Source organism: Bombina bombina, chromosome 1 (assembly GCF_027579735.1).
Source record: "Bombina bombina isolate aBomBom1 chromosome 1, aBomBom1.pri, whole genome shotgun sequence".
Lineage (NCBI taxonomy): Eukaryota > Metazoa > Chordata > Amphibia > Anura > Bombinatoridae > Bombina > Bombina bombina.
The window spans coordinates 1,111,634,165-1,111,649,983 of NC_069499.1; the positions used below are offsets into that span (position 1 = coordinate 1,111,634,165).

At 39.2% G+C, this 15,819-nt stretch overlaps 1 protein-coding gene across 2 annotated transcripts in view; it reads left to right on the top strand.

Moving 5' to 3' along the window:
- Positions 1–15,819, top strand: part of ARHGAP23 (Rho GTPase activating protein 23) — a 289,496-nt gene that overhangs the window by 149,137 nt on the left and 124,540 nt on the right. For both annotated transcript variants that reach the window (XM_053697729.1, XM_053697720.1), the window contains exons 11-15: positions 2,273–2,410; positions 3,574–3,867; positions 9,982–10,043; positions 10,135–10,259; positions 10,573–10,688. In XM_053697729.1, coding sequence (XP_053553704.1) covers positions 2,273–2,410; positions 3,574–3,867; positions 9,982–10,043; positions 10,135–10,259; positions 10,573–10,688 — 735 coding nt within the window. The remainder of the gene's footprint in view (positions 1–2,272; positions 2,411–3,573; positions 3,868–9,981; positions 10,044–10,134; positions 10,260–10,572; positions 10,689–15,819) is intronic.

Here is a 15,819-nt window from a genome sequence, read left to right on the forward strand (position 1 = left end):
GGGTGGCATTGCCCTTAAAAGGGCATTTAGCTCTATTGCTGCCCAATGCCCTAACCTAAAAATAAAACCCACCCAATACACCCTTAAAAAATGCTAACACTAACCCCCGAAGATTCACTTACCGGGAGAAGTCTTTATCCAAGCGGCAAGATGTCCTCAACGAAGCCGGCTGAAGTGGTCCTCCAGACGGGCAGAAGTCTTCATCCAGACGGCATCTTCTATCTTCATCCTTCTGACGCGGAGCGGCTCCATCTTCAAGACATCCGGCGCGGAGCATCCTCTTCAATGTCTTCTTCAGAATGAATATCTCTTTAAGTGATGTCATCCAAGATGGCGTCCCTTAGATTCCGATTGGCTGATAGAATTCTATCAGCCAATTGGAATTAAGGTAGAAAAAATCCTATTGGCTGATGCAATCAGCCAATAGGATTGAGCTTGCATTCTATTGGCTGTTCCACTCAGCCAATAGAATGCAAGCTCAATTCTATTGGCTGATTGGATCAGCCAATAGGATTGAAGTTCAATCCTATTGGCTGATTGCATCAGCCAATAAGATTTTTTCTACCTTAATTCCGATTGGCTGATAGAATTCTATCAGCCAATCGGAATCTAATGGATGCCATCTTGGATGATGTCACTTAAAGGGATAGTATAGTCAAAAATAAACGTTTGTGATTCAGATAGAGCATGCAATTTTAAGCAAATTTCTAATTTACTCATATTATACATTTTTCTTCATTCTCTTGGTATCTTCATTTAAAAAAAGCAGGAATCTAAGCTTAGAAGCTGGCCAATTTTTCGTTCAGCACCTGGGTAGCACTTGCTGATTGGTTGCTAAATGTATCAGCAAGCGCTACCCTGGTGCAGAGCCAAAAATGGGCTGGCTCCTAAAATTACTTTCCAGCTTTTTTAAATAAAGATACCAAGAGAACAAAGAAAAATTGATAATAGGAGTAAATTAGAAATGTGTTTAAAATTGTCTGCTCTATCTGAATCATAAATGTTTATTTCTGACTAGATTATCCCTTTAAAGAGATATTCATTCCAAAGAAGACGTTTATTGAAGAGGATGCTCCGCGCCGGATGTCTTGAAGATGGAGCCGATCCGCGTTGGCAGGATGAAGATAGAAGATGCCGTCTGGATGAAGACTTCTGCCCGTCTGGAGGACCACTTCTGCCGGCTTCGTTGAGGACATCTTGCCGCTTGGATGAAGACTTCTCCCGGTAAGTGAATCTTCGGGGGTTAGTGTTAGGCTTTCTTAAGGGTGTATTGGGTGGGTTTTATTTTTAGGTTAGGGCTTTGGGCAGCAATAGAGCTAAATGCCCTTTTAAGGGCAATGCCCATCCAGATACCCTTTTCAGGGCAATGACGAGCTTAGGTTGTTTTAGTTAGGATTTTATTTGGGGGGTTGGTTGTGTGGGTGGTGGGTTTTACTGTTGGGGGTTGTTTGTATTTTCTTTTACAGGTAAAAGAGCTGATTTCTTTGGGACAATGCCCCGCAAAAGGCCCTTTTAAGGGCTATTGGTAGTTTATTTTTGTTTTGTTTTTTTATTTTGAGGGGGCTTTTTTATTTTGATAGGGCTCTTAGATTAGGTGTAATTAGTTTAAAGATCTTGTAATTTGTTTTTTATTTTGTGTAAATTTTGTGTAGTGTTTGTTTTTGTGTGTGAATTAGCTAATTTAATTTATTTAATTGTTTTTAATGTAGGGAATTTATTTAATTGTAGTGTAGTGTTAGGTGTTAGTGTAACTTAGGTTAGGTTTTATTTTACAGGTCAATTTGTATTTATTTTAGCTAGGTAGTTAGTAAATAGTTAATAACTATTTAGTAACTATTCTACCTAGTTAAAATAAATACAAACTTGCCTGTAAAATAAAAATAAACCCTAAGCTAGCTACAATGTAACTATTGGTTAATAGCGTAAAAAAGCAGCTTTAGGACCTGTTAACGCTGCTTTTTCACCTTACCGCAAAACTCGTAATCTAGGCGATTGTTTTTTCTATACAAGCTAAGCTTCACTCCATAAAGTTATTTGTACAAAGAAAGGAGTTACAGCAAACAAGGATTATTCCTTAGCATGCACCAAATGCTAGCAATGTTTCATGCTTCATCAGTATCTCTGATCTTTATACTTATTATTTCACTACATAACATACTTATTGTTTTCTGATTACGTAACAGAGCCACTATCTCATTGTTTGCATTAATTCTGATCATTACTCTGTGGGTTTGTATAAATATTAATAGTTACATATTTGTCACTTTTACAGTCCTTGGATAGTTTGGCAGCTTCCGAGGATGGTCATTCCAAGCGTCACTCAGCCTCTGAGTTGTCTGATTTGGGGTTCAGTGATGTGCGCCGAGAGGGATGGCTACTCTATAAGCAGATCCTCACCAGCAAGGGCAAGGTATGGGGATATTTGAGTATTGGGGTTGATTAGTAGCTATGTGTCTATGATTAAAGGGACAGTGTGCTGAAATAAATGATCCCCTTTTATGTGTTTACTAGGATCCATTTACACACTAAACTATATTATTGATTTGTTTATATATTATTATATAGCTGTTTCTCGCCTGTTGAAACGTCAGTATAGTAGCGTTGGCTTCTATTGGGGTTGGGAGAAACGATCATTTTCAATTGCTCCCTCCTAAGTATTTTCTTTTTGTGTATACAGACAGAGCTAAGATAAGGGGAACCTTTGTGTATGAAGAGAAAGATAAGGAACTCTACTCTCCCTGCAAGCTTAGCCCATTTTGTAGTTTTAAAGGGATGTGAAATACAATTTATTCTTTTGTGATTTCAGATAGAGCATACAATTTTAAACAACATTCTTATTTACCTCATTACTCTCATTCCTTTAGTATCCTTTGTTGAAAAGCATACCTAGGTAGGCTCAGGAGCACAAATGCACTAGTGGAAGTTAACTAGTGGTTAGTGGCTGCACAATTTATGTCTAGTCATTGGCTCCCAAAGGATACCAAGAGAATGAAGAAAATTTGATAAAATAAAGTCGTTTTTTTTAATAACATTCTCTACCTGAAAAGTGAAAGAAAAATAAACCTAAACAAACAATTTTTGATATATTTTTTTTTGCTCTGCAGTTGGTGTAACAAATCACTGGAAACGCGTTAAGGGGAAGCCAGTTGTATAGTACACTGTCCCTTTAACTCAGTGTTTCCCAACCGTGGTCCTCAAGTCCCCCCAACAGTCCTGGTTTTCATTATAGCTGAACTAGAGCACAGTTGAAATAATCAGCTGATGGATTAGAGCAGGTTAGTAACCATGGTTACTGATCAGCTGATCACTTCACCTGTGCACTGGTTCAGCTATAATGAAAACCAGGCCTGTTGGGGGTACTTGAGGACCATGGTTGGGAAACACTGCTTTAACTGATTGGTAGACCCCCCTCTGTTCTGCTTAATGTACAGGTACTACTGTATGCTGATGCATGTGTTTGTTCAGTATGGAAAAGTCTTTCTGCAGATAACTGGAAACCCTTTTAAAGGGTCAGTGTAGCCTCTTTGTGGATCAAGGCAGACACCTAATCCCTTTCTCTCTCTGTCCTTGCAGAAAGTTGGCACTGGGCTCCGTCAGTGGAAGCGAGTTTTCTCCGTGCTACGCTCACGCTTACTCTATCTGCACAAAGAACGCCCGGAGTTGCATGGTCCCGGGCCAGGTGAGGAGGAGCAGCCAATCAGCATCCTCGGAAGCCTGGTGGACATCTCTTACAGTGAAACCAAGAAGAAACATGTCTTCCGGCTGATGACCCCTGACTTCTGTGAATATCTCTTTCAGGCTGAGGATCGTGATGATATGCTGGGCTGGGTCAAAGTTATCCGAGAGGACAGCCGGATTGAGGGAGAGGTGTGTAAAAAAATAATTAAAAAGTACAGAAAATAAAAGGACTAAAAGTTAATATTGAACAAATTTATAGACAAAGGGGACATTTAAAAAAAAAAAAAAAGGCAAATAAAGTTTAAGGAGTAAGAGAATAGAATGTTCCAGACGTAAACATATCAAAATAAAAGTAAGCTTTATATAAACAATTTTAATAGCTTCAATTAATAGGGTAAATGCAATGAGCTGCTTTATAAACAATAACCTTTTCTTCTACAAGATACGACGAGTCCACGGATTTCATCCTTACTTGTTGGATATTATCCTCCTGCTAACAGGAAGTGGCAAAGAGCACCACAGCAGAGCTGTATATATAGCTCCTCCCTTCCCTCCACCTCCAGTCATTCTCTTTGCCTGTGTTATACTAGGAAGAGGTAAAGTGAGGTGTTAGTGTTAGTTTCTTCAATCAAGAAGTTTTTTATTTTAAATGGTACTGGTGAGTACTGTTTCCCTCAGGGGGGTTTGGAAGAAGAATTCTGCCCTGAGGTTGATGATCTTAGCAGCTGTAACTAAGATCCATGTTGATTACCACAGATCTGAAGGTAATACAGGAAACATCTTCAGTGTGGAGACCGTGTCATGCTGTCTGCAGCATTTGAGGTATGTGCAGCCTTTTATTCTGAAGAGACTTGGTATGTCAGAAGATTGCTGAATATGTATTCCCTTTTAGGGAAAGGGGTAAGCAGTAGACCTATTTTCATGAGGGTTGTTACTGAAACCTGTTTATTTTTATTTTTTCTGTTGACACTTTGGGCAAGGTTATAATGAGGGCTATGTGCTGCAATTTTCATTAAGACACTGGGGTTTTATAAGTTTACGGTGGTTAACATTTTGACCGTTGCATGTTATTTGGGGTAATCATTCCACATGGCTAGCTTGCTAAACCGCGCTCTGTATTCTGGCTAGAAGGCAGCAGGCTTTAGCTCTGGTGGAGTTTAAACAGAGTTCTTCCTTTCCGGATTGTTTTCGACTCCTTTCTAAGTACCCTGGGGGCAGGTAGGCGCCACAGCAGAGCTGTGGCGAGGTGCAGAGAGTATTTTTGTGCTGACTTATTATATATGGCTATAAATACTGTTTAGCAGTTTATCCTTCCCTTTATAATTAGGGTGCAATAATTTTTGTAAGCCTTATTTAGGATAGTGTTAATTTTGGAGTCAAATTAACGTTTATACGCACTTTTGAAAAAATTGTTCACTTTTTATTTTTTAAAGGCATAGTACACGTTTTTTTGTTAACGGTTTAAAGCATTTATTAAAGTGTTTAAACAACTTATTAGTCTGTTCAGCATGTCTGACATTGAGGAAACTCAGTGTTCTATGTGTGTAGATGCCATTGTGGAACCCCCTCTTACATTGTGTACCTCTTGTACTGAAAGGGCCTTACATTGTAAAGAGCATATTCTAAGTAAAGATAGTGTGTTTAAGGATGATTCTCAGTTTGAAGAAAATCAGGATATGCCATCCAATTCTCCCCAAGTGTCACAACCTTTAATGCATACGCAAATGACGCCAAGTACATCTAGTGCGTCTAATTCCTTTACTCTGCAGGAGATGGCTGCAGTTATGTCAACTACCCTTACAGAGGTATTATCTAAATTACCAGTGTTACAGGGAAAACGCAGTAGGTCAGGTATTAATGTAAATACTGAATCCTCTGATGCTTTATTAGCTATTTCCGATGTACCCTCACAGTGTTCTGAGTTGGGGGTCAGGGAATTGCTGTCTGAGGGAGAAATTTCAGACTCAGGGAATGTATTACCTCAGACAGATTCGGACACTATGTCCTTTAAATTTAAGCTTGAACACCTCCGCCTATTACTTCGGGAGGTTTTAGTGACTCTGGATGATTGTGACCCTATTGTGATACCACCAGAGAAATTGTGTAAAATGGATAAATATCTAGAAGTACCTAATTACACTGATGTTTTTCCGGTTCCTAAGAGGATTTCGGAAATTATAAAAAAGGAATGGGATAGACCAGGTATACCGTTTTCTCCCCCTCCTACTTTTAAGAAAATGTTTCCCATATCAGATGCCATTCGGGACTCGTGGCAAACGGTCCCTAAGGTAGAGGGAGCAATATCTACCCTGGCTAAGCGTACAACTATACCCATTGAGGACAGTTGTGCTTTCAAAGATCTTATGGATAAAAAATTAGAGGGTCTTCTTAAGAAATTATTTATTAATCAGGGTTTCTTTTACATCCTACGGCTTGCATTGTTCCAGTAACTACTGCAGCAGCTTTTTGGTTTGAGGCTCTAGAAGAGTCTCTTAAGGTTGAGACCCCGTTAGATGAAATTTTGGATAGAATTAAAGCTCTCAAGCTAGCTAATTCTTTTATTACTGATGCCGCTTTTCAAATTGCTAAATTAGCGGCGAAAAAAGCAGGATTTGCTATTCTAGCACGTAAAGCGTTGTGGCTCAAATCTTGGTCTGCTGATGTGTCATCAAAAACTAAGCTTTTGGCTATTCCTTTTAAAGGTAAGACCCTTTTTGGGCCTGAATTGAAGGAGATTATTTCTGACATTACAGGAGTTAAAGGCCATGCCCTACCTCAGGATAAGTCTGTCAAGATGAGGGGTAAACAAAACAATTTTCGTTCCTTTCGGAACTTTAAAGGAGGACCCCCCGCTTCCTCTTCTTCCACAAAGTAGGAAGAGAACTTTGCCCAATCTAAGTCAGTCTGGAGACCCAACCAGAACTGGAATAAGGGTAAACAATCTAAAAAGCCTGCCGCTGCTACTAAGACAGCATGAAGGGGCGGCCCCCGATTCAGGACTGGATTAAGTAGGGGGCAGACTCTCGTTCAAGACCCCTGGGTGCTGGAAATAGTGACCCACGGGTATCAATTGGAATTCAAGAACTTTCTTCAAAGAGGGAGATTTCATCTTTCAAGATTATCTGCAAACCAGATAAAGAGAGAGGCGTTCTTACGCTGTGTAAAAGACCTTTTTACCATGGGGGTAATTTGTCCGGTTCCAGAATTGGGACAGGGGTTTTACTCTATTTAAATCTATTCGTGGTTCCCAAAAAAGAGGGAACTTTCCGACCCATTTTAGACCTCAAGGGTCTAAACAAGTTTCTCAGAGTCCCATCATTCAAGATGGAGTCTATACGAACAATTTTACCAATGATCCAGGAGGGTCAATATATGACTACCGTGGACTTAAAGGATCATCATCAGTTTCTAAGGTTTGCCTTTCTGGACAAACATTATCAGTTCGTGGCTCTTCCCTTCGGGTTGGCCACAGCACCCAGAATCTTCACAAAGGTTCTAGGGTCTCTCTTGCCGGTTCTCAGACCGCAAGGCATAGCAGTGGCGCCTTATCTGGACGATATTCTGATCCAGGCGTCAACATATCAACTGACAAAGTCTCACACGGACACAGTGTTGTCTTTCCTGAGAACTCACGGTTGGAAGGTGAACATAGAGAAAAGTTCACTTATTCCACAGACAAGGGTTCCTTTCTTGGGAACTCTGATAGACTCGGTAGCCATGAAAATATTTCTGACAGAGGTCACAAAATCAAAGATTCTAAATACTTGCCGAGCACTTCAGTCCATTCCTTGGCCATCAGTGGCTCAGTGTATGGAAGTAATTGGATTAATGGTTGCGGCAATGGACATCGTTCCATTTGCTCGCTTTCATCTCAGACCACTGCAGCTGTGCATACTCGGACAGTGGAATGGGGACTTTGCGAATTTATCTCCTCAGATAAATCTGGATCAAGTTGTTGCCGGATCATCTGTCCCAGGGGACTTGTTTCCGCAGACCCACGTGGCTAATAGTGACAACGGACGCCAGCCTTCTGGGCTGGGGTGCGGTCTGGAATTCCCTGAAGGCTCAGGGTGTTTGGACTCAGGTGGAATCTCTACTTCCAATCAATATTCTGGAACTGAGGGCAATATTCAATGCGCTTTAGGCGTGTCCTCAGTTGGCTTCGGCCAAATTAATCAGATTCCAGTCGGACAACATCACGACTGTGGCTTATATCAATCATCAAGGGGGAACAAGGAGTTCCTTAGCGATGAGAGTAGTATCCAAGATAATTCGTTGGGCGGAGGCCCACTCTTGTCATCTGTCAGCAATCTATATCCCAGGAGTAGAGAACTGGGAAGCAGATTTTCTAAGTTGACAGACTTTTTATCCGGGGGAGTGGGAACTTCACCCGGAGGTATTTGCTTCATTGATTCTCCGATGGGGCAGACCAGAATTGGATCTGATGGCATCTCAACAGAATGCCAAGCTTCCAAGATACGGATCCAGGTCGAGGGATCCTCAGGCCGAACTGATAGATGCCTTGGCAGTGCCTTGGTTGTTTAGCCTAGCTTATGTGTTTCCACTGTTTCCTCTCCTTTCACGCGTGATTGCTCGAATCAAACAGGAGAGAGCTACAGTAATCCTGATAGCGCCTGCGTGGCCACGCAGGACTTGGTATGCGGATCTAGTGGACATGTCCTCTCTGCCACCATGGAAACTTCCTTTGAGACAGGACCTTCTCATTCAAGGCCCTTTCCAACATCCAAATTTAATTTCTCTGCAGCTGACTGCGTGGAGATTGAACGCTTGATTTTTATCGAAGCGAGGATTCTCTGATTCGGTTATTAGTACTTTGATACAGGCTAGAAAGCCTGTCACTAGAAAAATCTATCATAAGATATGGCGTAAATATCGTTATTGGTGTGAATCCAAGGGTTACTCATGGAGTAAAGTTAGGATTCTGTCTTTTCTCCAAGAAGGATTGGAGAAAGGGTTATCAGCAAGTTCCTTAAAGGGACAAATTTCTGCTTTGTCAATTTTGTTTTACAAACGTTTGGCAGATGTGCCGGATGTTCAGTCTTTTTGTCAGGCTCTATCTAGAATTAAGCCTGTATTTAGACCAATTACTCCTCCCTGGAGTTTAAATTTAGTTCTTCGAGTTCTTCAAGGTGTTCCGTTTGAACCTATGCATTCCATAGATATTAAATTGTTATCTTGGAAAGTTCTGTTTTTGGTTGCTATTTCTTCTGCTCGAAGAGTTTCTGAGCTTTCAGCGTTACAGTGTGATTCGCCTTATCTCATATTTCATTCTGATAAGGTGGTTTTACGTACTAAACCTGGTTTTCTTCCCAAGGTTGTTTCCAATAAGAATATTAATCAGGAAATTGTTGTTCCTTCCTTGTGTCTTAATCCTTCTTCTAAGAAGGAGCGTCTGTTGCATAACCTGAACGTGGTCTGTGCCTTGAAGTTCTACTTGCAGGCAACTAAGGATTTCCGTCAATCTTCTTCATTATTCATTGTTTATTCTGGAAAGCGTAGGGGTCAGAAAGCTACGGCTACCTCTCTTTTTTTTTTGGCTGAGGAGTATCATCCGCCTGGCATATGAGACTGCTGGACAGCAGCCTCCTGAAAGAATTACGGCTCATTCTACTAGGGCTGTGGCTTCCACATGGGCTTTTAAAAACGATGCTTCTGTTTAACAGATTTGTAAGGCTTTTTGTAAGGATTTTTGTTGTCCCTTCATACTTTTTCCAAATTTTACAAATTTGATACTTTTGCTTCTTCTGAGGCTGTTTTTGGGAGGAAAGTTCTTCAAGCAGTGGTGCCTTCCGTTTAGGTCTCTGTCTTGTCCCTCCCTTTCATCCGTGTCCTGTTGCTTTGGTATTGTATCCCACAAGTAAGGATGAAATCAGTGGACTCGTCGTATCTTGTAGAAGAAAAGGAAATTTATGCTTACCTGATAAATTGATTTCTTCTACGAAACGACGAGTCCACGGCCATCCCTGTCAATTTAAGACAGATTTTATTTTTTATTATTTCACCTCTGCACCTTTTAGCTTTTCCTTTCTCTTCCTATAACCTTTGGTCGAATGACTGGAGGTGAGGGGAAGGGAGGAACTTTATATATAGCTCTGCTGTGGAGCTCTTTGCCACTTCCTGTTAGCAGGAGGATAATATCCCACAAGTAAGGATGAAATCCGTGGACTCGTCGTATCGTAGAAGAAATCAATTTATCAGGTAAGCATAAATTTCCTTTTTGTATTGTTAGTCTCGCCTATATATTCCCAATATTTTCTTTATAACTGGGTATTTTTCTTTCAGGACCCTGACTTTGCCAGCCAAGCTTTAATTAGCAAGAAACTTAATGAGTATCGCAAAGTAAGGTAAGTTACCAGTGTTAAATTGCGCTCTTAACCCCTACACTGAATCTCGAGCCTTTGACACCCTAATTTAAGTTTGTACTTTTCCTCATAGCTTATCTACGGCCAAACCTGATACTTCCCCAAAAGGATCGCGCAGCACAGGTTTCAGATCTGATATCTTGTGGGGGGCAGGACTGAGCGTTCCTCGATCTCCAAAGCAAGACAGCTCTGGCAAAGGTACAAATAATCAAGGTGACCCACCACAGATAAGATAACTCCATGTGATTAGTATACAAAAAAGTCACAAGGCTGTGACAGTTTTCCTATTGTGGCAATAATCGCAAACCATATGTTAGTTTTGTAACAATCTAGTGCTGTGTGTGTGTAATATGCGCTTTTTTTTATTACACGTTGTGTCCGTATATGAGTTACTATGTGTGGATATGTGCTCAGTCTAAAGCTGCACGCTTCTTCTAGTGAATGTGTCACACTTGGGCACCTACTGTATGTAATTTCCTGTTGCCCTTCTCATTGCACATTTTCCTTTCAGAGGATGGGCTGTCTTCTAAAGCTCCTTGGAGTAACCTCATGAAGAAGAACAAAAAAAGTCCTCCACGTGCATTCGGTGTGAGGTTGGAGGACTGTCAGCCTGCAACAGAGAACAAGGTAATGAATACCTATGCAGTCTCTCCAATTTCACTCAAGAGTCTCCCACATTGCATCCAATTACTCCAGATCTGTAGACTTAAAGTGACAGTATACACCAATCTTCATATAACTGTATATAATAGACACTACTATAAAGAAGAATATGCACAGATACTGATGAAAACATCCAGTATAAAACCTTTTAAAAACGTCCTTAGAAGCTCCCAGTTTAGCACTGTCGATGAGGTTAGGCTGGGACACCCAGTGAAAGGGGCTGGAAAATCAGGAAGAGCAGACCCTCCCCCCTTCCCTGCATATGAAAAGACCCATTAGACAAACAGGAGCAAGCTTGAATCTGTAGACATCAGTATACATCTAAAAATAAGCAAAACAATACATTTTTCCGAAAACACTCCCAGATAAGCTATATAAATGGATAATCTACAAAAATTGTATGCGAAGAAAAATCTAGTGTACAATGTCCCTTTTAAAGATATAGTTTTGCTTAAAAGGGACAAGATTATGAGTGGAGCACTAACTGTTGCGTGCAAGTGAAAAGGGGTTTATCGCAGCAACTTGTACGTGTCGGAAGTTGAGTGTATTACAGGTTGATAGTAAACGTGTTCGCTTGAGCGCATTTTAATTTAACATGCATCAGGATAGCACGACTACAGACCTCTGGTTAACTGTTACGTGAGACAAAAAACTTGCACAAAAATAAATTTCTTTCATGTAATTAGCAAGAGTCCATGAGCTAGTGACGTATGGGATATACATTCCTACCAGGAGGGGCAAAGTTTCCCAAACCTTAAAATGCCTATAAATACACCCCTCACCACACCCACAATTCAGTTTTACAAACTTTGCCTCCCGTGGAGGTGGTGAAGTAAGTTTGTGCTAGATTCTATGTTGATATGCGCTTCGCAGCAGGCTGGAGCCCGGTTTTCCTCTCAGAGTGCAGTGAATGTCAGAGGGATGTGAAGAGAATATTGCCTATTTGAATTCAATGGTCTCCTTCTACGGGATCTATTTCATAGGTTCTCTGTTATCGGTCGTAGAGATTCATCTCTTACCTCCCTTTTCAGATCGATGATATACTCTTATATACCATTACCTCTACTGATTCTCGTTTCAGTACTGGTTTGGCTATCTGCTATATGTAGATGAGTGTCCTGGGGTAAGTAAGTTTTATTTTTTGTGACACTCTAAGCTATGGTTGGGCACTTTATAAGTTCTAAATATATGTCTTTAAACTTAGATTTGCCATGATTCAGGATAATCAGTATTCCTTCTTTCAGACTGTCAGTTTCATTATTTGGGAAAATGCATATGAATAAATATTTTTTCTTACCTTAAAGAAATTTTCTAATTGACTTTTTTCCTTGCGGGCTGTTAGGTTCGCGGGGGCAGAAAATGCTTCAATTTATTGCGTCATTCTTGGCGCAAACTTTTTTGGCGCAAAATTTTGTCATTTCCGGCGCCATAGTTGCCGCCGGAAGTTTACACGTGGTTGCGTCATTTTTGACGCATGTGTGTTACAGACGTTTTTTTGCGCCAAAAAGTGTGGGCGTCATACTTGCCGCCAAAAATGTGGGCGTCATACTTGCCGCCAAAAAATATGGGGGCGTCATACTCGGCGCCACTTTTTTTCACATTATTTCAGTTTCACTTTTTTTGTTTCTGGTTGCTAGAGGCTTGTTTGTTTTGCATTTTTCCCCATTCCTGAAACTGTCATTTAAGGAATTTGATAATTTTGCTTTATATGTTGATTTTTTTCTATTACATATTGCAAGATTTTCCATAAATTATTCCTGGATCAGAACATACTGAGGGATTCCTGTTGACTAAGAAGTTCTACCAAAGCTAAGTTCATTTATTTTAAATGTTATGAATCTTTATCCTTAGCTATGGTTTGTAATAAGTTATCAGGATAAACTTTTACATGCAGAATCCATTAGTATTTATGCTTTATGTATTGCTTTTCTTTTTACATCTAATGTACAAGATATACTTAGAAAATTTATAAGAATATTTTTCTGATTCTAGGTTAAAGGCTTTGTCTGACTTTGCGCCTTCTATTTAAAATTTTTAGGTCTTTTTCAAACTTCTTTTTGATGAAGTTTCAAATGACCAACAACATACTGAATTATCCTTCTCTGATGATGTTTTTTCTCTTTCAGAACTTTTCTTCATCAGATATTGACACTAACAAATCTACTTTTTATTTTTTATTAGAGTACATTTGTTTGTTGTTGAAAAGGTGTTGATTATTTTGGATATTGAGGTAACTAGTTCTTTTTCAAAACTAGCTAACATTTTATTTCTGCTTATTTTATCTTCTGTGTCTTCAGAGGTTTTTTTCCATTCCTTCATACTAGGGAATGGAATAGGCTGACAATTTTCTTCAAAGGTTTTAAATTATATTCTTTGCCGGCAGTTAAATTCAATTTTGAGGGTTCTCCAATTTAATGGGGCTATCTCTACTCCTGCTAAATTATGCTATTGTTTCTATAGCAAAATAGTATTTATTTTCTTTTTAAATGGTTGTATCCTATTTAAGGAAATTTTTTTATTTTCAGGTACTTTTCTTGGACCTGTAATTTATTTGGATGATGTTGCTTTTGCTCCATTTTTTCTGTTTACTTTAAAGATCAAGTATCAGATTATGTATTATTTAGCATTGTTAAGGGACAAAGTCTACTGCTCATTTGAGGTTCAGACTGGGTGCTGTTGCATTTGTCTTGTTGTCTTGCATTTTTGTTTATGTAAGTCCGGTGTGTTGGCTGGTCGCTTAACTGGATTAACATGCTAATAATTTTATTTGTTCATTTTTATTCACAAATGAGGTTTAATCTATGTCTTTAGCTGTTTTTAGCTAGAAGAAATTTTGTGATTTCTAAAAAATCCTTATTTCTTTTTTTCCAAGATAATCAATTATTTGATTCATATTGGATTCAATTCTTAACTGTTACTCTGGGCTTCCAGATTAAGTTCTTAGACTAAAACTTTAAGCTTATTTTAGTTTGGTTGTTCTTACTAAAGAACAAAATTCTAAATTCTTACCCAAGTAACATGTTTTTAATTAGAAGTTTTTTTTGGTTCTATTCGGTCCTAAATTCTTAGATTTTGGGTACAAAATAAAATTTGAAGTAAAACCGTCTGTGAGAAGTCTTTTTCTCTCTATTATATTCCAGCTATTCCAGTAAGGCTAACACTTTCCTTAATGTGTTTCAGTCCCATATATTTTGGGTAATGTTGAAGTGCGGTTGATCACCTGTTGAGGATCAAGTGCTGCTCAGATCTGGAATCTTCTGGGGTATTTATTCCAGTTCCATTTTTAGGATCTGGGTTTTGGGGTTTTATTCAAAACTTTTCATTGTTCCAAAGATAGAAAATCTTTTTATTATATAAATGTACCGTCTTTTAGATTGGTATTTATATGGTCTATTCTGACTTTTTTTGGTCAGCGATAGCATTATTTGTTTTCATTAGATACAATAGATGCATATCTTCATTTCAGTTTTCATTCAGATTATTTTTATTTTCTGAGACTACGGAATCTCATATGATTCAACTTTGTTTTTTCAAGACATGGTTAGAGGATCTTTTTTATCAAAAGCTCTTGATTCCTCACACAAGGGTCACCTTTTTTAGGTTTCCAGATAGATTGTGTCACTGTCTTTGTCTCTAACAGATAAATGATTTTTTTCTTATTGAGTTCCGTCTGTCGGTACCTTCAGTCTCTATTATTTCCTTCAGTTGCTATATATGCATGGAAATTTAGGTCTTATGGCTGCAGCATTGGATTCATTTCCCTTTGCTCATTTTCATAGAAAACCTTTCCAGTTTTTTATGCTGCATAATGGTGCAGGGATTCTAGGATTTCACTTTTTAAATCTTCGAATTCTATGTTTATCTATCTTTGATTCGGTGGTTAAGATCACCATCATTTAGTTCTACAGGTCTCTTCGATTCTTTCAACCTGGACCATGATCTCTATAGATGTGAGTCTTTTAGGTTGGGAGGCTGTCTGAGGTTCTCTGTCAGCACAAGGGGTTTGGAAATCTCAGGAGGCGAGATTACCATTTGATATTTTGGAACTCCGTGCATTCCCAGAGTTCTTCAGTTGGTTTCTTTTGAAGAAGAGACGTTTATTGTTTTTTTCAGACATTATCACATCTGTGGTGTATGTCAATCATCAGGGTGTGACTATCAGTCTTTAGACTGTGACAAAAGTATCTAGGATATTGCTTGGGCTAAATCCAGCTCCTATCTAAATTCTGGGGTCCTTTTCCCAGGTATAGACGTTTGGGAAGCGGATTATCTCTGTTAATCAAGCTTTACATCCGGGAGAATGGTCTTTACCCAGATATGTTTTTCAATTTTTCAGATGTGAGGGCTTCCAGAAATAGATCTGTTGGCCTCTCGTCTTAACAAGGAACTTCCCAGGGGCCTATTTCAGGTCCGGGGATCCTCAGGCGGAAGTAGCGTATGCATTGACACTTCCTTGGAATTATCATTTTGTCTATATCTTCCGCCTCCAGTTCTTCCAAAATTCTAATGGAGCGTTCGTTTGTACTGCTGGTGGTTCCAGCATGGCCTCACAGGTTTTGGTATACGGATCTCATTCGGATGGCCAGTTGCCAACCTTGGACATTTCCATTAAGACCAGACCTTCTATCTCAAGGCCCATTTTTCCATCAGGATCTCAAATCATTTAATTTGAAGGTATGGAGATTGAACGTTTGATTCTTAGTCATAGAGGTTTCTCTGACTCAGTGATTAATACTATGTTACAGGTTTGTAAATCTGTCTCTAGAAAGATTTATTATCGAGTTTGGAAGACTTTCATTTCTTGGTGTTCTTCTCATAAATTCTTTTGGCATTCTTTTAGAATTCCTAGAATTTTACAATTTTTCCAGGTTGGTTTAGATAAGGTTTTGTCTGCAAGTTCTTTGAAAGGACAAATCTCTACTCTTTCTGTTCTTTTTCACAGAAAGATTGCTATTCATTCTGATATTCATTGTTTTGTACAGGCTTTGGTTTGTATCAAGTCTGTCATTAAGTCAATATCTCCTCCTTGGAGTCTCAATTTGGTACTGATGGCTTTACAGGCTCCTCCGTTTGAACCTTTGCGTTCTCTGGACAT